At 43.0% G+C, this 21,692-nt stretch overlaps 1 protein-coding gene across 1 annotated transcript in view; it reads left to right on the forward strand.

The window, feature by feature from the left end:
• NOX4 (NADPH oxidase 4) overlaps positions 1–21,692 on the forward strand; it is a 154,037-nt gene that overhangs the window by 48,136 nt on the left and 84,209 nt on the right. The window contains exons 9-11 of the mRNA XM_054973924.1: positions 13,447–13,675; positions 14,945–15,112; positions 16,019–16,081. Of these exons, the coding sequence (XP_054829899.1) occupies positions 13,447–13,675; positions 14,945–15,112; positions 16,019–16,081 (460 nt within the window). The remainder of the gene's footprint in view (positions 1–13,446; positions 13,676–14,944; positions 15,113–16,018; positions 16,082–21,692) is intronic.

Below are 21,692 nucleotides of genomic sequence, written 5' to 3' on the forward strand. Positions count from 1 at the left end.
ATGGCATCCAAGAGCCCTGTCCTGATGCTCTTCTCGGCTGGCACCGCTCCTTCCCCACCTCCTTCATTGAGGAGAATCTTGTTGGGTTCTCCTGCAGACTGGCAATCCCGCTTCCCCCAACAGCTGATCCACATTACAGCTGATCCACTTTTTTAATTAAAAAAAAGTCTTATTAAAGTGCTAAAAAAGTTGGGGAAATACCAGAGCTGACCATTGCCATATTGAAGGTGTTTTCCAGCTCTGCCCCCTCTCCAGACTGGCTGAAGGCAGAGCTTTCACCTGGAGGTCTCACTCTGTCTCCAGCCAGAACAATTTTGCCCCTTTATATTGGAGCAAAGAAAAACTTCCTTTGCTCTGATTTAAAGGGGGGGGGGAAATTGTGTGCTTGGAACGAGGATGACGTTGTTCAGGAGCGTCCCAATAAAGTGGGGATGTTCTTTCTGCCCAGGGAAAATTCCCCTGGCGGAATCAGCCCCAGCTTTCTTATGAGTGGCATTTCGGGGCAGAAGAAATTCTGCACACCATAAGTATGTGGCTTTGTTTCATGTGCCACATTTATGTCTCCATAGAATTTTGTATCCTCTGCCCCACTCTGCATACGGTGGGTGGAAGGCTAAACAACTCCTCCATCTTTAAGGGGCTCTTAGGCTGGAGGGAAGCTTCCAGCATTGCTTAGTATACTCTGCTGCTGGCAGGGTTGCCAGCTCTGAGTTGAGAAATACCTGGAGATTTGGGAAGGTGGAGCCTGGAGAGGGCGGAGTTTGTGAAAGGGAGGAGCCTCAGCAGGGTATAATGCCATAGACTCCACCTTCCAAAGCAGCCATTTTCTCCAGGGGAATTGATCTCTGTTGCCTGGAGGTCAGTTGTAATTCTGGGAGATCTCCAGCCTCTACCTGGAGACTGGCAACCCTAGATAGAGGCAATACTGCTCTTGCCTTGAGCATCCAGCTTAAATTGGCTTAACCCTTCTATTTTATGCCCTCTACCACCCTCTGTCTTGACGTCTTTTTGGCTACTCAAAGACATCCTTCAGTTTTCCCACCCAGGTTATGCATTCCATTCATCTCTTTAGCTCCCCTCCTGATCTTCTCAAGCCGGAGCGTAACCTGTAATGGCCTCAAGACTTGCACATTGTGTGTGTGCTTGGGAATATTGTGGGTGACTAATGTTTGGTAGGAGGCTGAATTGGCTGCTGCTCCGTGTTTAGCCAACAAGAGCCACTCTGGCACCTCCCCAAACACATGCTCTGGAGAGATGACTCAGCGCAGCGAGGGCTTCTGGAAATCTTTGGGGCCATGTCCTCAGCTGGTGTTCATCTCTCCCCTGCTGTTTGCTTCTGCTTGGTTTGGCTGAAGGACTGGATGATGCTTAAAAATCGCAAATTGCTGGCCTTAGAGGGATACAAAAAAATATTTGGATGGCATGCATACTTATGGTATGATAAAGTAAAAGCGGACTCTTATGTTTTTACACCATTACATTCGGAGGAGCCTCTTCACAATATGGAAAAAGTACAGAGATTACCTACAAGAAGGAATTCCCTCCTGGGTGGTTCCTTATGAAGCGATAGATCCGAGAACTGTTGATAATGAACAACAGTGTTTAACGTATAAGGAGATAACATGAATAGAATTTTCTAAATTAAGAATAAAGACGCAAGAAGAGTTGTCTCCAAATTATGACTGGTTTCAATATAGACAGCTCAGAGACCTTTATAAATCGGATTGTGCCAAGGGAGGGATAAGAGTGGAGAACTCGGACTTGGAGGAAGTAATTTTACAAGAAGACAAAAAGGAAATTTCAAAGGTCTATAAAGTGTTGTTAAAATGGTATACTGAAGAAGAGGTAGTTAAGGTGCAAATGGTGAAGTGGGCTATACATTTTAATAAAGAAATAACAATGGAGGCGTGGGAATATTTGTGGAAAAATACTTTGAAGATTACGGCATGCACTAACATTAAAGAGAATGTTTATAAAATGATCTATCGTTGGTACATGACACCAAAGAAAATTGCGCTAGGGAATGTGAACACGTCTAATAAATGCTGGAAATGTAAAAAGCATGAAGGATCTTTGTACCATATGTGGTGGACTTGTGAGGTAGTCAGGCAGTACTGGGGGGAAATAATAAGAGTAATAAGTGAGATTTTACAGTTTCAAGTTAATAAGAACCCAGAACTCCTGCTACTGAACTTGGGAATGGAAGATATTCCAGCACAACATAGGACATTGCTTTTTTACATGACAGCAGCGGCTAGACTTTTGTATGCGCAAAAGTGGAAAGTACAAGAAGTGCCAACTATCGAGGACTGGATTCACAAATTGCTGTACATGGCGGAGATGGATAAACTGACAAGAAAACTAAGAGACCTTGATCCAGGACAGTTTAACACAGACTGGGAGAAGCTGAAACAATATTTGGTGAAAAAATGGGAGGTGGGAGGAGAACTGTGGCAGTTTGAAAATTATTGAAGAAAAACAAAAGAAGAGAGAAGTGACTATACCGGGGGGAGGAGAGTTAAAGAAGAATTACTAAGCAATTATTCTATTTGATTATTCTATACAGTATTAAGTAATAGTTATTATGTGATATATAAGAATAGAAATTAATTAATTAATTATGTTGCTGGCAGATAGGGGTGTAATTGAGAATTTACAGAATTAACATGAATACAAGAAGGGGGGGAATGAGAAGTAGCATATAGAATATAGGTTAAATTGATTGACTTATGCTAAAGGTATTTTTGGTTATAGTGATATTTAGAAATGTGCAGAACATGGGTTAAATTGATTGACTTATGTCGAATGTATATTGTGTTTATAGGTATATTTAGAAATGTGTAGAACTCGAGTCAAATTGATTGACTTTATGTTATAAAGATAAGAGATATAAGAGGAAGTAAAGAGTAACATATAGAGTATAAGTTAAATTGGTTGACTTATAAATGTATTCATCACTTATGAGTACTCAAGTTATGTATAGGGAGGGATAAATTGTTTGTCCCATATTGATGACATTAGAATGAATAAGTTAGAGTACAGGATATTGAGAATATTACCAGTATTATTACTATTGAATAACATGCCAGGAATGTATTAGTTAGTTGATAAGTGAAGGGAAATTGACTTAGCACTGTGTTATAATAGACTAGCTTAGAAGAGTGTGAAAGTATATGTTTAATTGACAAAATAAGTTGAAATGAGTAGGGGAAGAATAGACAAAGGGTTGGAAAACTGTTGGAAGTCAACAAACGGGGGGGGGAAGGGAGGGGGTTAGAACTGGAATATTAAAGTAATTTGATTGTTATAAATGACAAAATATTTCTAATTCCAATAAAAAATTTTTTTAAAAAAAGAGCCACTCTGGCACCTCCCCAAACACATGCTCTGGAGAGATGACTCAGCGCAGCGAGGGCTTCTGGAAATCTTTGGGGCCATGTCCTCAGCTGGTGTTCATCTCTCCCCTGCTGTTTGCTTCATGGAGCCTTGCTGGTTTGCTCTGCCCACAGAAACAGCTTAGACAATGACGTTTACGCCATCCTCCCCACAGCAAGGGCCAGATGGCCAAAACATTGTCTAAGACTTCAGTCCACACCAGCTTTTGTTCCAGTCCAGAAAAGCCACATAATCACGGATGCTTGGATATCAAGAGGGACCAATAAATGAATGTTTTGTTTTTAAAAAACTCTATAGATACAAGGCAAATTCATAACAACATTTCTTCCTCCAAATGCTGAGTTGATTTCCTTGTTCAGTTGAGGTTGGCTAAGGCACAAATCGGCATGTGTCCAGATCATGGGATGAGCTGTGCTTGCAAGTCCTTGACTTTCCCAGACAATTTTAGGCTTGATCCCAGTCTATTTACAGGTGAGGTTTTGGAGAGGAAGCATGGCTCTGTGATGTTGTTGTTGTTATTGTTACTTCATTATATTTATATTCCACTCTTCCCACAAGTGGGCTCAGAGCAGAGCACAACAATATAAAAATAAAAGACATAATAGCACAAAAATTTTAAATCTGTTTTGCATGCAGAAGGTTCCAGGTTCAGTCCTGGACTTTTAATCTTCTGTTTTAAAGGACCAGCTAATAGGGGATGCTGTTGCCAGCCAGACAAGACAGACATTTGGTAGAGAAAGCGTCTGACTTGGCATAAGGCACCTTCCGGTGACTTACAAATGCCCGCTGACCTTTTCTACTGGCCCCACATGCCTTCATGTACCTACAGAACTAATTTGTGACTCATCATCTTCCTGGAAGAACAAGAGCCTCCTCTTTTTTTTCCTGCTTGGAAGCATTTCTTAATGTGAGGGAGTGTGCTACAGTGGCAGACAAAATTTGGGGAGGAGGCTGTTCCAGAACATCCCTCTATTTCAGGAGCTAGAACCTCCCAATTTCCTGGGAAGAACTAGTTTGTAGCCAACGTGATGCTACTTCTTCATTCGCTGCTTTTAAGAGAAATGGTTTCCCATTTCCTGAGCTATGTTACCCTCCTGGATGCTAAACTTCAGTTATCCCTTCTATTTCCATTTCCCTAAGGGCTTATTCTTACTATGAACTTGAACTGATATCAAACTAGTTTAATTCTCATCCTGATCAAGAAACCCGGGACATTGCTGTTTAACGAAGGAGCTGGTGAGCCCCACTGAAATTTCTTCAGCAGTCTCTTAAATTGGGAATCACAAGATTCTTTGCAGCTGTTAAGATATACTGAACAGAATTTATAGTGTCAATACAGGCTTGGGTCCAGTGATTTGTGAACGGAATGGAAAATGTACTTACTGCAGCTTTTCTTGCGTAAGCGATAGCATGAAGGGTTTTTTTTAGAAAAGGCCAACGTGTGTTGGGAACAATAGGAAGTACAACAGGTGGCTTGTTTCACTTCAGTATTTTTTTAATGGCATCAAACGAAAGAAGGTATGTTTTGCGCTTTCAGAAAAGGTAACACTTGCAGTGCAAGCGAACTATAAGGACTAAATTTAGTGCTTTCACAAGGATGGTGGCAAACATGGAAATCTTCCGTCAGATCCAACACAGACAGTTCCATTTCCCCTTGCTCATAAGTTCATCATTTCTGAGGTCATCCTTGTCTTTTTTTAACTGGAGAGCCAGTTTGGTGTAATGGTTAAGAGCGGTGGGACTCTAATCTGGAGAGCCGGGTTTAATTCCCCACTCCTCCGCTTGCAGCCAGCTGGGTGATCTTGGGTCAGACACAGCTTCTTGGAGCTCTCTCAGCCCCACCCACCTCACAGGGTAATTGTTGTGGGGATAATAATAACATACTTTGTAAACTGCCCTGAGTGGGTGTTAAGTTGTTCTGAAGGATGGTATATAAATCAAATGTTGTTGTTGTTAATACCTGTTCTGGCGTGAATTAACACTTAAATTGGAGGGTGTGTAGCTCTGTGAAAGAGTGTACGATTTGCCTGCAGAAAATGACCAGGGCCGATTCCACACAGCTTACCTGAAGCCGGGACGTTGCGCTACGTTGTGGATCATGCCGGGAAAAACATGATATTTTGCGTTTTTCCCGGCATGATCCGCAACGTAGCGCAATGTCCCGGCTTCAGGTAAGCCGTGTGGAATCGGCCTATGAATGCACATGAAGATGCCTTATATTGAATCAGACCATTGGTCCATCAATGTCAGTCTCTTCTCCTCTGACTGGCAGTAGCTCTCCAGGGTCTTACACGAGCTGTCTTTCACATCACCTACTATCTGTTCCTTACTGAAGAAGCTGGGGATTGAACCTGGGACCTTTTGCATGCCAAGCAGATGTTCTACCCCTCAGCCACAGTCTCTCCCCAAGACCTCCCATTAAAAGCACTTCAAGTGATGAAAGTTCCTATCTGAGGCATGGAGAGCATCTGCCATTCAGAGCAGATGAACTAACGGGGAGACCAGTTGTTTCAGTGAGCATAAGGCAGTCCTATGTACTCATCATACGTGACCAGAAGGGGGACACGGCCTTTCTGATAGGACCATGTGCAAGGGCATCAATATGCCCTTTGCTAGAAGCTCTTCACCTAATTCTGTAACTTTCAAAACGGGGTCCCAGAGTCTTGGGTTGGGTGGGCACAGATTAAATTATACAGATAATTCCTATTCCACTATCTCGTACAAAATACCCAAGACAGTTTGCAGAGCAAACCATAAAAGTACAAAATGTCAGAGCACAAAACAGTAAAAGCCACAATCCAAAATACATGCCAAATTGGTGGAGGTGGAGAGTGCCATCAAGTCATAGCTGACTTATGGCAATTGGTGACCCTTGCTGGGGTTTCCAAGGCAAGAGACTAACAGAAGTGGTTTGCCATTACTTGTCTCTGGTCTTCGTTGGAGGTCCCCCATCCAATTACTCACCAAGGCCGATCCTGCCGTAGCTTCTGCAATCTGACGAGATTGGGTTGCCTGGGCTATCTAGGTCAGGACATATGCTAAATTAGCAGCAGTAAAAAAAAAATCCCCCTATGAACAATACTTGTCATGCAGTAGCTTGAGCCAAAAAATAACGATGAATTGAGCAGTTAAAAGATGAACAGTGGAAAGGCAGTGGTATCAGTCCCCTGCCCTGTTGCAAAGGCTTTCTGAAACAGCTGCATTCTCACCTGTGGGCAGAACATTAAAAGAAAACAGGCTGGGACTTTTTCCTACTGGCGACATGTTGTATAGTTTTGGGACAACTCTAGAACTATAGCTAGCTTTCCTCACTGGGTGGAATAGCAACGTATTCAGGTAGGGCCAGACCTTTCCTCCCTGCCCAAGCCTGCTTTAAGTAACCCTTTCCCCCTTTTTTTTAACCATCTGGCCATGATCATAGTAATAGCTAACAAGCGTCCCCTCCTCCAAGGTTGCCCTATGTTAAAAATCTCCCATTCTTTACATGGAAAAATGCCATATCAGAACTTATATTTTTACTTACTTAATTCATAGCCCGCCTTTCTCACTAAGACTCAAGGTGGATGTCATGTCTGCATGCCATGTATCCATGCCATTCATGTATTCTCTGCTCTCTGTATTGATCTGATCACTGTATCCTGTGTGCTTTCATGTCATGCTCATATAATGTAACCATTATACTCATGCCATCCTTGGCCAGCCTAAAAATGAAAGTACTAATGCTGAGAGAAATTAGCCAGCCTGTTATCTCTGAAAAGAGGGAATTTGATTCCTTGTAATCTTCTGCCTTTCTCTGTCCAGACAAAGCTATTGTGTTCTCATGAGACTTTTTAGGATTTTTGCGCCTGTTGCTAACTGCTTAAGGGGAGGGGGGAATCATGCTCCTTATATCAAAGTGCATGTGCTTGTATACCCATTCCTGCCAACTTACCCATCTATGGATGTACCCATGAACTTAATTGCTCTCTAAATAAAAACCTTTTCATCCAATGCACTGGAGTGCTTGCTGTGAGTGGTTGGGGGGGGTCTATCTGCCAGGGACTGCCATCCCTAGAACTGACAGTGGATTACAGAATATAAAACAATGCAGAAAGACACCATAAGGCATTCGGTGCACAATGCAACAGGGGTAGGATTACAGAAGAGCAAATTGTCTAAGGCAAGTTAGGAATCTGCACAGTCAATCAGAAGCCCTGCTGGTCTAAAGCCCCATCTAGCCCCATCTACAAGCACCTGGCAAGCACTAGGAAAAGTTTGGTGGGTGCCATGGCTCCCATGGGCACTACATTGGGGAAACCTGCTGTAGAGAACCTTGGACCTTCTGCATGCCATGCAGCTGCTCTACCGTGGAGTTCGGGCCCATCTCCATCCAATGAAGCACTCTTATACTGAGTCACATCATTGACCTATCAGTGGCATGCATATAAAACTAAACGGTACTTAACACCAAAGGAGGGAGGGTAGCATTTTGCTCTGGAGATGCAAGAAGCCAGTGGGAGGGAGTCCCCATTCTCGAAGATGTTGAATGGTTTGCAAGCCATTGTGCCTGCATCAGATCATTGCGATTGTTTTTAAAGAGAAAAAAAATCGTATTCTAGTGACTGTACTGTCACACAGTGTGTGCTTCATGCTTAAATTGTGCATGTGCCTTAAAGGAAAAAATGCTCTTTATGTGAAATCCTTGGATGGCTATCTGTGTTTGAGAGGGATGGTTAGGATCTATTGATGACACTAATAATCACTGGCATTTGGGGCAGAAAGCACAAGTGACAGGAGAGAGTAATGGAGTACCACCTTTGCTGTCAAGGGGATTGTGCATTTTTAACATTGCAATAATAGCAGATTCCTTGCAGAGGATCAGGGCATGAGTAAAATGATTCGCAGAGACGCTTTTTTGCCTCTGGTGTGTATATACTAACTCAGCTGAAAAAGTTTGCTTTTATAGCTTGTATGCTATAAATCATCATCCTTGAGGGGTGCTATGTTCCTGCATGAGTCATTGGCCTGGGAAAAAGGCAAGCCCGGAACACTGATTTATACAGGGATGCAGCACACAGCCTCCTCTGAGGGCATGAGGTTCTGCTGTATTTCTCCTATCAAGTGGGATGGAATGATCCAGTCACAAAGAAGCATCAGCATTACTAGCCCTCCGTTTGAAAGGAGGCAAGGCCAGAACAGAGACTCATGCAGAGATGTCATCAGCTTTGAATGTGCTCACACGATCCTTTTAAGTAATTTATTTCTTGTGGCACGCTCAGGTTCTTCAGCAACAATTTGGCAATGACTGGTTTAGCTAGTGTGGGTTGAGCGGCGCAAAAGAAGCTTGTCAGTTAAGGATTTTTGTCTGTTTTCTGGGTCAAGTCTGTACCCTGCCTTTTGCTCTGTGGCCAAAATCAGCTAACAATATTTTTGATATGCAATCTGTAGTTTCAGTGCTTTCAATTTATAAACTGAAACCGTAAAGTGAAGGTGCCCCTGCAAAGTGATGTGGGTGGGAAACCAGTTGGAAAAGCAGAATTTTAAAATACTGAACTCAAAAACAAAACCCAGAAACACAATCAAGCAAAAAACCTCCCACACATGAAGGTCACTTCTCTCCTCTGAACATTAACAAACAAAACTGCCTTCTGTTGATTCTGCCAAGGTCATTATTGCCCACTCTGGCTGGTACTACTCCTCTGGGGTCTTTGGTGAGGCATCTTTCCCATCTCCTAGATGGGAATGAATATATATATATATATATATATAAAAAACTGGAGATGCTAGGGATTGAACCTGGGACCTTTTGGCCTCAAAGTAGATGTTCTACCACTTAGAGATAACCTCTCTCTTTGAATTGAGGGGACAAGTGGAAGGGGCATGTGTGTGGATTCAGAGGCAGACAGCTGATAGTGTTTGCATCTCCCATTCTTTGCTCTCTTGTCATTGGGTAGCTGGTCTTACTGGGGTGGGGGAAATGTCAGTCCAAGTAATAAGCTGAGCTACCCATGCAGTAGAATCACATGGTATAGTTCTTCCTGGACTGTACCAAGCAGACTGCAGGTGGGAGAATATCCTTTGAAAACCCTCCATGGGAGGGTGAATTCTTGTTAGATGAAAAAAAAATTAGCATTGTCAGGCACAAGGGTTCTAAGTTACTTCTTTCTTGGTGATAGCTTTCTTTTCTTAATCATTGTTAACATTTTGTAATTTTTTTCAGGATATACTAGTGTTAGCTGCAATGCAGCACTACCATTAGAGCTGTCTTTTCTTTGCAAGTTGATTTCGTCTTCTGTACAGTGAACTTGCTGTGTAGCCACTGAAATCAGGGCAGGGGAGAGTATCACTGAGGGAGTTACAAAAGCAGCACAGAGCAAGGGGGTGGATTGCCTTTATGTGGCATTGGCTTGCCCTCTAGGACATCAGCGCTTAGCCAAATCTTATTGGCTTCCTTGCCATCATTGCTGGCCATTTCTGCAAAGGTTATGGGCCCCTGGTTTCAATGCTGTTGGGAAGCAGGGTTTTTTCCCCCTGCTTCCTCACAGCATTGTGATACATTTCCTAAGGTTTTCTTGGCTATTCTCCAATCTTTCTCAAACCTGCTTTGCTGTGATGGTTTGGGAAATATCACCATAAAGCCTGGTAGGAGAGTTTGGATTTTCCCCGACCATGTGGCAGTTATTTCTTCTGATTCTGTTCCCACAGCAGCCATAGGAAGGGTGGGCTTCTCTATATTTTTAAAAACTATCACTAGAATATTATATCTGTATCATCAGGTGTAACGGAATCTCTGAATTCTCAGCTTGTGTTTAGAAAGAAAAGTCTCTAGTCCCTTCCTTTGCATAGGAATAAGGGAAAAGAAGTATCAAAGGAGCTAGAGGACAGGGTCCTAACATTTTGGAGCCTATGGGAACCTTTGGAATTCTGACTCAGGATGGGGGGGGGGTGCAACCACAAGATGTGGAGCCAATTGCAAAATGGCTGCCACAAGAAGCAGAGCATACCACAAAATGTCAGGGAATGACTGCAGTAGTAACAAACAGAAATCCAATACATTGCTGAAAAAACCAACGTTGAAACACAACATAAGCACATTGATATGACATATTAAACAAATGTAGATCCAGTAGGAGCATACTTTTAGCAATAGACAATATACAGTAGTATAGTCTACAGACACTGTCCCTGTACCAACACACCTCTCTGAACGATTTCCTTATAGCATAACCCTATTACCTGTATAAGAGTGCCCTCCTGAATAATTTGGTTTTGTACAGTTTGTAGAAAGCTAGGAGAGTGAGAGCTTTCTTCACTTCTTCAGGCAGGCTGTTCCATAAGGTGGGGCTACTACAGAGAATGAACATATAAAGGTAGCTACAGATTTTGTCCATTTGCAGGCCGGCAACTGCAGAAGGCCCAGTTCAGATGAGCAAAGATGTTGTGTTGGAGTATAAAGAGAGAGGTGGTCCAGTACATATGAGGGTCCAAGGCCATTGCATGTTATAGCCAAAACCCAGTAACTGATGGGTAGCCAATGGAATGACTGCAGAATGGGGGTAATATACTTGTTCCACCTAGCTCCTGATAATAATGGAGCTGATTTCTGCACCAGTTGGAGTCTCTGAGCTGATTTTGAGGGAAGACCTACTCCTCTGAACAAAATCTTGTGATTTACTATAGTCAATCACATTAAAAGGCAGTTTTGGTAAATGAGGCCAAGTAAGGGCAGTGACGGCAATGAAGGTGAAAAGAAGTGATGCTAAGCAAAAGCAGCAGCTAGGAAATCAAAATGCCACTAAGCCTCAAAAAAATGGGAATATTTGATGAGGTGAGCACATTCTTTTTGGCAGCATTGAAGGTGCTGATTTTGAAGCAGGTATTGAAATTAGAGAATATACTCACCTCAACACTAATTTTTACCCCTCTGGAAAGGAAATGCGAGATTGAACGTATTCCATTTTTTCTAGTACTGGTCTAGGAATTTCAGTAGTTGTAATTATTTGCTATATTTACTTTAGAAAGGGAAGAGAGAGAAGAAGAAAATCACTGAGAAATAAAAGTTTTTTTAAATCTCCTCAGCGTTTCACCAGTTTTAACTGTTCATGTCAGCCTTGGGGGCCAAACTGGCTTTCCTTGTAGATCTTTTCCTTCTGACTCCATGCTGTGCCTTAAAAACCATAGCTCCTTTATTTTAATATAAATGTAACTCTGAAACCAATAAAGTAACATGTCTCTCAGAAATATGATTTCTGCAAAGACCAATATTAGCCCCTTGCTCTGACAGAGGGGGCTAGCTCCCCCCCTTCCTTTCCTTCTTTCTCAAGCATAGTCTCCCGTGTGCCTGTTTCTAGCCCCACTAACCATAACATTAAAGAAATGATTGGCGTTTTTTCTGCCTTTGGTAGCGTACCTCTGCTCTCAGGCAACTTCTACTGAAGGTTGAATTACTGAATTGAGGGCAGGAAGGCATGTTTGGAGATTTTTTTTTTAAAAAAAGCTGTGGTAATTACAGCAAAAGAAACAGTACTGTTAATTTTACCTCAGAGTTCTGCAGGCTTTTTTGCCTTTCACAAAAGGTTTAGCTGCTAATGTGGCGAGGAACTATGAAATGGGCTGGAGCCATACCAAGAACGACAGGTTTAGCAAAAAGCATGGGCTTTTTAAAATTCATAAGCCAATGTGTTCCAGAGATGGAGAGTGGGCAACAATCTGGTTTTCTTCCCCCTCAACAGGAGTGTCACTGGAGTCTCTGTGGTACAAGCAAAGGGGTGCAATTCGAGGTTTTCGGATGGGGTGTGGCAAAGAGTTTTGTGTGTGGGAAGACCTACAGCCAGAGTCAGAAGTTTGTTCTTGGATATATTTAAGCCTAATTTGCTTTCGGTTGTGGGTTACCTTTTGAGGGTTTTTTGTTTCCCTCATAATAACCACCTCAAAGGCCTCCACACTGAACAGGCCTCTGTTCTATAGATAGAGAAATTTGTCTTTGCTAGTCATCCCTATAATGTAGACCTCTGTAGTTGCTTATAATGATGGACAACCAGTATGTAGAATTAATGAGGTGGCTTTGGATAGGTGACAAACAGGGTCAGAAATGTGGAGTAGGGTGGCTCCATTATGGTTTTCTGCTGCAGTTTGTGCACTCAAAGCCCTGCCCCCTATGTGCTGGAGCATGAAGCAAACTAGTAAGCACAGAGTACGCTTAGGGATGTTGGCAACATGAGAGCCGGTGTGGCGTAGTGGCTAGAGGATTTGGCTGAAGAGATCCCAGTTCAAATTCCCACTCACTGGGAAACCTTCTCTCTTGGTCTAAGCTACCTTTTAGGGTTGTTGTGGGGAAGAGAAGGCAGCTGTGTATACCGAGTGGAACTCTGTGAAGAAAAGACTAGTTACATGTCTGATAAACAAACACCTTGTTTCTCTGAACGCCTGTCTTGTTGGGCAGCCAACATGGTGGAGACTCCAGTCCAGAAGAGACTGTCTTCTCCCACTAGATCATGGCCAGGAGATTGGTCTCCCATCCAGCTCCTGCGTGTCTTTGCAGTCGCTGGTTTTAAATGTTTCTGGACATTTTGATCAAAGAGAAGTTTTATCAATCTGCAGTGTGTGGAAGACTAGAAGAGACTTCAGTTGTAAAGCTTCTGTCATGCCTGCAGCTGTAGAAGGCATATGAACTGTTCCAGAACAGAGCTGGCGTCCATCAGTGGAACAAGGGTATCTTTCTCTTCATCCCAGCTTAACCTTCTTCACCAGTAAAGCTGAGCTTTATTGTTTTGTACATTTCATCATTCTTGCTAATCCAATTTTCAGAAACATTGCAAAGGACCACTTTGCAGTTTTTCAAGATTTTTCGGGGAACTTGGCGTAGGATCATGGATTCATTAGATTCTTGGGAATAGGTTCATATAACTACAGTCAGAATGGAGTGCAACAGAAGGCATAAATAATTGCTAGAACAGGCTTTAAGGTTCTTAAAAGTGATAATTTTGAATGGCTTTTTACTGTTGATCAAATTATAAAGTGCTAATGTCTTTATTCCTATAAGTTTCCTCCATTATTTCTTTTTTTATGCAGAGGGGTTCTAAAATATCAAACTAATCTAAAGGAGCACCCTCCTGGATGTTTTAACCCTAATGGAACAGTTCAAGGGGACAGCAAAGAAGTGAATGGTCTTGAAAAATCACCGTCAGAACGTGACAGGACTTCTGTTCCAGGAGGGTCAGCGGAACTGGACCCCATCATCCAAAACAGCTTCATGCAAATCTGTACAGAGGAACCAAAATTTCAAGCACACTTTCCTGAGGTTTGTATAAAAATCTCTATTGCACTAATCTTTAGTGTTTGTGGTGTTAAAGCTTTGGATGCTATTTGGATGAGCAGTTGTGAAAGCATGGGATGTTCACAAGTATTACTGCTGCCCAGGGAACAAAACATGTTTTACAGTCTAACTTCTGTACAAGTTTGGGGTGATAATCCTGGTTGGGGTGGGTGATCCCCTGCTCTGAACTCCCGTTGCCCACCTCTGCTCAAACTAGGAGGTGGGGAGGGGATGGGGCGGAATAAAAAAACTCACCAGCATTGTAAATGTGAGGGGTAGAGAGGTTCAGTCAGGTAATTCTCAATGGGCTGTCCAAGATGGTGCCTGGTTTGCGGACTCTGAGGCGGAGGCAGAGAAGGGTTTGCCTGTAACTGAGAGCATTGTAAATGTGATGATGTAACTTCTGGGAAAACCTGGCAGAGATGGTAGAAGCTCTAGCAATTGTGGGAAACTGTGGTAAAAACATAGTGTTTCCGGAAACTCTTTTAACAATAAAACTATAGGATCTCTGGCAATTCCTTGAGCTACCACCATCACTTCTGGATTTTCCACGGAAGTAATGCCATCACACTTGTGTCACTGCACCCTACTCTCCCACCAGTTGCTACCCTCGTAAGAGTGCATGCATCTGTCGTGATTGGTTGCCCATTTCTTGACACTGGTGAGGTCATAACTCTGGTTCCCACCTCTTCCTGTCACAGCAACTTGGCAGGTCCCAAACTCAGTAGGGCTTAGATTACAATTGCCAGCTCCAGGTTGGGAAATTCCTGGAGATTTTGGAGGTGGAGCCTGGGGAAGATGGGGTTTGGGAAGGGGAGAGGCCTCAATGATGCTTTAGGCTGATCCTGCACTGGGCAGGAGGTTGGACTAGATGGTCTGTATGGCCCCTTCTAACTCTGTGATTCTATGAATGGGGTATAATGCCACAGAGTTCACCCTCCAAAGGAGCCATTTCCTCCAGGGGAATAGATCTCTAAACCATGGAGATCAGTTGTAATTCTGGGAGATCTCCAGCCACCCCCTGGAGGTTGACAACTCTAGCCTAGCCCCTAACATGGCTGCAGTGCCTTTATGATGAGACATTCTTCCATTTTGGTGGTTCCTGCTACCTCTGTAGCATGGTTGTGAACTGAAGAGGGCAACAAAGTACAATTGTCTTTGGCAGGGCGGGCTGGATGTTGCTTGATGCTTTGAACAAACCCAGCAATTCCTCATAGGCTTTAGGTCTTATTTCTGTTGTCTCCAATTCTTCAGACTTGGCTTTGGATCTCCGGCCCGTTGTGCTTATATTGTGCAGAAAGGCTATACCGCTATATTCAGAGCAGTAATAAGCCTGTCACGATAACTGCTGTGATCAGCCACCCTTGTAATGTCCTTGAGATACGGATGATGAAGGAAGGCTTCAGAGCAAGACCTGGACAGGTGAGCTAACTTTTGATATCTGACTTCTAAGCCAGTGTGGAGTTGTGGTTAGAGTGCTGTTCTAGGATCTGGGAGGCCCAGGTTGGAAGCTCGTTGGGTGACCAGTGACACTCATTCAGCCTAACCTACCTCACAGGGTTGTTGTGCAGATAAAATGGAGAAGAGGAGAATGATGTAAGCCACTTTGGGAGAAAAGTGAGGGATAAGTGAAGTAAGTATATAATTTACTGAGAGAAGCAGTCTGAAAGGAAAGGAAATACTGATTCGGAGTAGGCTGCAAACACAAGGATCACATTTATATAGGGATGGAACATCAGGGCTAGGACTTGTGAAACCAAGGTTCAAACTTCTGCTTAACCATGCAGCCACCCAGGTGACCTTGGCTCACTGAGTAGATTGGATCTAGTGGAGCATTTCCAGAGATTGAAAGATTGAGTATGTCCATACAACTTCCTTGCTTCCCTTCTTCTGTTGCAGCCCAAAATGCCCTCTGAAATGTCATTTCTGGGGGTTTGTCTCAAAGGAGCAGGATTTCAGGGGGCATTTGGGGATGCAGCAAGGAGAGGCATCAAGAAATCTGGTCCATGGGAGCTTAAGTAGTCAAGTAACTCATTGTGTGTCTCAAGCCTTGTCTTTTTAAGAACCTAAGAGCCCTGTTGCATTAGATGAGTGGTCCAGCATCCTGTTTCACACAGCAGCCAACCAGTTGCCCTGAAAGGCCAACAGGCAGGGCATAGAGACTGTCTCCTTCCTCTGATGTCTCCTCCTAGCATTGGGTGTCAGAGGTTTACTACTTCTGAATATGGATTTTGGAAAAAGCATCCTTTGAACAAGCCGTAAATTAATAGCAGCACCCATAAGTCATGCCTCCTCTGTCTCTGTTTATTTTTTTTCTCTGTATTTCAGTACATTATTCTACACTGTCCCAGTGTGTCGTCTTTGGAAAGCCATCCATTTACCCTCACCCTGGTAAGCAAACTTTGCCTTGTTCGTTCGTTCGTTCATTCGTTCGATTGTTCAATCAATCGTTCGTTCGTTTGTTCATTTGTTCATTCGTTCATTCATTCATCTTGGTGTTTAAGTAGCATCCTTTGTACTTACACAAGAGCGATTCCAGAAACAGCAGCTCCTACAATCCTGCACAGGTTGTTAGTAGATATTATGAATTTTCAAGAATATTGACAGTATGCTTTTGGTATGGAAGGGCATCAGTCCCTTGGGACTGCTGCCTTAAAGCTGCATAGAATCGACCATGAAAGCAGCATTTATTGTTATTCAGGTGAGGTGATGGAGACAAATGCGTACATGTGGGGGCTGGCTCTTAGGAAAAGCAGTCCTTGAGAATCCTTCCCTGCTCCCAGGCAAGCTAATGAATTCCCCGTTGTGCCCAGCCTATGATAGTAGTAGTTAGCAATGGCTTATTTGAATCTCCCCAGGATATATCGCTATGGTTCCAGTGCATGGATTGTTTTTATGGTAAGTATCTTAATTGCACTATGAAGCCACTGCTTTGGAACAACATTGTTAAAGAAGCGGCAGGGCAAGTGTGCCTGAAAAGTTGATAATTTAGGATTTCCTCCCTCCAGCCTAAACAATGGGCATCAATTTCCAATTTTTGTTCTGCCTTGGGCTGCTATTTTACCCAGGGTATGGTGTCCCCCCTTTCTCCAGCTCTCTCTGCCATTCATGCTTCACTATATAGCCAGACTCGGGGCTGTCTCACAGAGAATATAAGTATCCTCTTAACTCTTTCGCCACCACCCATTCTTGTTTAACCTACTTGTAGTGACCTCAGTTTAAAATATTTTGCCAGTGTCTTGTGTTCTTTTATGTTATTAGCATTTGTAAAAAATAAATAAATTGATTGCCTACCCCCGAATCCTTTCTTCCCCCTTCTACTTAGGACCAGGCCAGTGGTCCATTTAATTCAGAAGCCTCTGGGTACACAGTTGCCCCAGAAGGTCCACAGCAGTGGCCCGGGGTCCACGCCTTTCCCCATTGTCTCCCATGGGCTAGCACCCGGAAGAACTGTGTCCAAATGAAATCTTTACCATTTGAAACTTGAAATCTTTACAACTTTGAATCACAATAAATATTGATTGAAAACATGAACAGTAATAAAAGTTTGTTTTATGGAGTTGCCCATATGGAAAAAGTTTATTTAAAAGTTTGTTTTTAACAGTTATCCAAATTGCACTTCGACATGAGCTCTCCTTGTCACCTGCAGGATATCAAATCGATACTGTTACTCCAGGTTCACTCAATCATGCTTGCATTGACTGTTGCAACAGTATCCGTGATCCTCTGCTGTAGCATTCCTTTGATATACAATGTCTTTGACATATCCTCGCAAAAATAAGTATAGTGGGGTTATGTCAGGAGGGGGTGGGGAGGCCAGATTGGATCAGCAATCTGGAAATGTTGCACTCAGGTAATCTCGAACCCCCCTTCCCCAGTGTGGTGCAGCACCATGTTGCTGGAGAATAATTTGAGGTTAGGCAGCTGGGCAACAATATGGTTTTGCAAGGTGTAGGTAATTAGAAGCCCTCACCTGGGTAGCCCAGGCAAGCCTGACCTCATCGGATCTTAGAAGTTAAGCAGAGTCCGTCTTGGTAAGTAATTAGATGGGAGACCTCCAACAAAGACCAGAGTTGCAGAGGCAGGCAATGGCAAACCACCTCTTTTAGTCTTTTCCCTTGAAAACCACACTAGGGATCACCATAATTCACTTATGACTTGATGGCACTCTCCACCACCAAGTAATTGGGATGGGCCTTCTCGGTGGTGGCACTGAAACTTTGGACCTTTCTCCCCAGGGAAATCCATCTGTCTCCCTATATTGTTATCTTCCACCAGCAGGAGAAGACTTCTTTTGTTTCATTTGGCATAGCCCCAATAACTGTTACTGGCCCTCCTCCGTAGTTCTGGTGTTGTGTGTTTATCTGTGTAATTTTATTTATTATTTTAAATTTTATATATTATTTTTAAATGATGTTTTAAAGTTTAAATGTTGAATGTTCCTCACCTTGGGGACCCCCAGCACAGAAATGTTTTAGTTAAATAAATGCATAATTTTTTGTTGACGGTCAGTTCATTGAAGAAAAATGATTCTACCACACAGTCATAGAGGACTCTGGAAATTGTGGCTATTTTCAGGCTGTCACGTTCCATCTCTCATACAACATGAGGGTATTCAGAGCCCCAGACCTCAATTTTTTTGCTATAATTAACTTTCTGAGTTGCTTTACCACATGCAAAAAAACTGTTACGTTATGTGACCTCATTCAGAAGTTTTACTTATTCAAAGTTTAAAAGTTTCATGTGCCTTGTGAGATAGGGCAGAGAGAGTATGGCCTAAGGAATTTGCCCTAAGGCTGCAAGCTCTTAAGAACATTTTCCTGGGAGTAAGCCTCATTGAATACAAAGGGGCTTGCTTCTGAATAGACCTGCTTGGAATTGTTCCCCTAACTATTACAGTACACTAACTTTCTAAATAATAATAGTAGTAGTAGTAGTAGTAGTAGTAGTAGTAGTAGTAGTAGTAGTAGTAGTAATAATAATAATAATAATAATAATAATAATAATAAACCCTGCACATATATACCACTCTTCTAGACAGATTAGTGCCTCACCCAGAGCGGTGAACAAGTTAGTGTTATTATCATCCCCACAATACAGCTGGGGAGCTGGGGCTGAGAGGAGTGGCTTACCCAAGGCAGCCTACAGAGCTCATGGCAGTAGTGGGATTCGAACCAGTAGAGGGCTGATTCACAGCCGAACTACTTAACCATTGTGCTACAGCAGCAGAATGTAGACATTTAAAATGCTTGTGTGTGTGTACAGTTTATTGCATTGGCAGTGGGATAAAGGGGAAGTGTTTGCCTTTTTCAATAAGAATGTGGCGATTGTTTGCTGTTCACATTTTTAACAACAAACTGATGTAAATTGTTTAATACATAAAGTCCTGAAATGAGGCACAGTGCTTTAAAATGAGAAACATTTGGCGAGCATGCTGAAACAGTTAGCTGATAGGCTGCAGATCTGAGGCTGGTTAACACATAATATTCGACTGTTTTCTTTCCTTGTGCGAGTCACCAGTTTGCAGGGGCTGTGTTTTCATGTGATCCAGGAGGCTGCAGGTCTTCCACAGTTTCTGGAGCTCCAAAATTTGCCTTCCTGGCCATTGCTGCAGTTGATATTCATAAGCCAGCCCACACATTACATAAGTCCCCTAACCAGACAACTTCTCTTGCTTGAAGAAGGTGACTCAGATGCTCCGCATTGCCTCTGAACTCCCATATAGTCTGGATTCTTTGCAGTATTCTGAGAATCTGGCAAAAAATCAGACGCTGTTTCAAGTCTGTCTGCAAATCTTCTGGAATCCACCTCTAATCTAAAATAGGACCTGGATCTGGTCTAGGCCAGAACAAAGGAATGTAACTAGGATTGCCAGGTCCTCTTAACCTCCCAGCGGGAGCGGGGGAGGACTTGGCACTTACCTCTGTGATCTCTCTCTCTTGTGCTCCCAGCAGGTACAATGACGTCACTTCCGGAAGCGACATCATCGCACTGGCAGTGGGCGTCGTCTTGCCCTTCACAGGGGCCAATTTTGTGAAGGGCAGGAGTATGCCTCATGCTGGGTGTGATGGCGTCACTTTTGGAAGTGGTATCATCATGCCTGTGGGGAGTGCACCCGCTGCACGCTGACCCGGGAGGTGTCTTGTGTCGAGGGCCTGTTCCCCGGGGCCTTTCCCCCCTGCAGGCCAGGTGCGTAGTGGTGGGGGGCAAAGGCTGAGTTGAGGGGAGCCTGGCAGCCCTAAATGTAACCCACATGCAAGGTAGTGACATCACTCTTTCAGCACGAATTGAGGCTTGACCAGATGCTTCCTCGCTTTGTAAGGGAATCATAGGCTGCATGTGGATCCCCTGGGGAAGCTGGGCATTGTGGGAACATCTCCCATGATTCCTGGCTTGCTTGAATGACTATTCGCTGCTTTAAAGCTTGAAACTAGCTTTTAAAAAATTATCTGTTTCTATGCTTGGGTGATGCAGTCGTTACATATACACAGCCATGACTATTGCCTGATAGCTGTCACCTAAATTAACTGTTTTTAAATGTTTCCTGCAGAAACCTATGAACTGGACCCCATGGGGTAAAGAACCCTTTGACCAAAGAAGCTGGTCAAGATGTAGCACAAACAAACAAACAGACAAACAAACAGACAAACAAACAAACAAACAAACAAACAAACAAACAAACAAACAAACAAACAAACAGACACCAGCAGTGCAATGAAAAATGTAACTTTATTCCAAAACACTGTCCTACATGTTTCACCACTGCTTCTTCAAGAGGGTTGTATAATATCAGGTGCTTTCCACAGGAGCCGTTTCTCTGGGACCTAGGCTTGCTAGGCCTCCCACTATTGATTAAAAAAAAAAAACCAGCAATGTCACCGACATTGTTAAGTCCCTTCTGGGTACAGCTCGGAAATGACAAAGGGCAGTTCTAGGAATCAACAGAAACTCTTCTTAGAACTATCCTTTGTCATTTGTGGGTTGTAGCCAGAACTGACATAGCAATGCTGGTGATGTTGTTGGCGTCACAGCCCTCCCGCCAGTTGTCAGGCTTGGCCTGGCCAGTCTAGCCAGCACTAATAGTGTAGGATGAAGAAAGACCTTTTAGCTTCAATCCTAGAAGTGATTCAGATCTGACAAAGCAAGGACATTGAACTCAGTGTGAGTCTTGAACACTACTCTCTTGAATACTACTAGTCTTGAATACTAGTAGCAGTAGTAGTGGTGGTAGTAGTAGTAGAAATAATAATAATTCCTCTCTTGAATGGTTTTCTCATGCAGCCTATTCTTGATATCAACAGTTTTTATATAAATAAAATGGAGGAGGAGGAGACAACACGGAGGAACCTCATTTCAGACTTCTGCGTTTTAAATTGTCTCATTCATTAGTTAAAAGTTGACCAACCCAGTTTAACACTGTTCTCTTTCTGTGAGTCAGACCTAAGAGGACTAGCTGCTGTTTTGATAGACTGTTTGATTTATTTATTTATTTTTTAATTCAGTAAGTCTGGATTTGTCATCACTTCTTGCCTTTGTTTCCTAGACAAACCGTTTTGAAACTTAAAAAAAAAAAATCAGTTTGCTGCGTGTTCACGACTTGAGACTCTCTCTCTCTCTCTCTCTCTCTCTCTCTCTTTGCAGTAAATAAATTCAACGCTTTTTTGTGTGTGTGTGTGGGGGGGTGTCCTCTTTCAAGAGTCACGGGGATTAAAAATAACTCTCAAAAATGCTGCCTTTCAGTCCATCACCAGCTCAGATGCATTTGTTCGTCTGTCATTTTGCTGTGCTAGTTAAAGAACTGGCCTGCCTGTGTTGCACAAAAGTATGTTCCCCTTTGCCCCTCCAATCCGCTGAGCAAAAGAGAGGAGACAGACAAGGGCTGTTGTAACAGAGTATATTTGCAAATATAGGGTACCAGCTACAAAATGAGCTCAGAGTGTACCAGAGAACAAAGGAGCACATGCTACTTTTAAGGGCTCATGACATCATTTTGGAGAAATGA

Source organism: Eublepharis macularius, chromosome 3 (assembly GCF_028583425.1).
Source record: "Eublepharis macularius isolate TG4126 chromosome 3, MPM_Emac_v1.0, whole genome shotgun sequence".
Taxonomy (NCBI): Eukaryota; Metazoa; Chordata; class Lepidosauria; order Squamata; family Eublepharidae; genus Eublepharis; species Eublepharis macularius.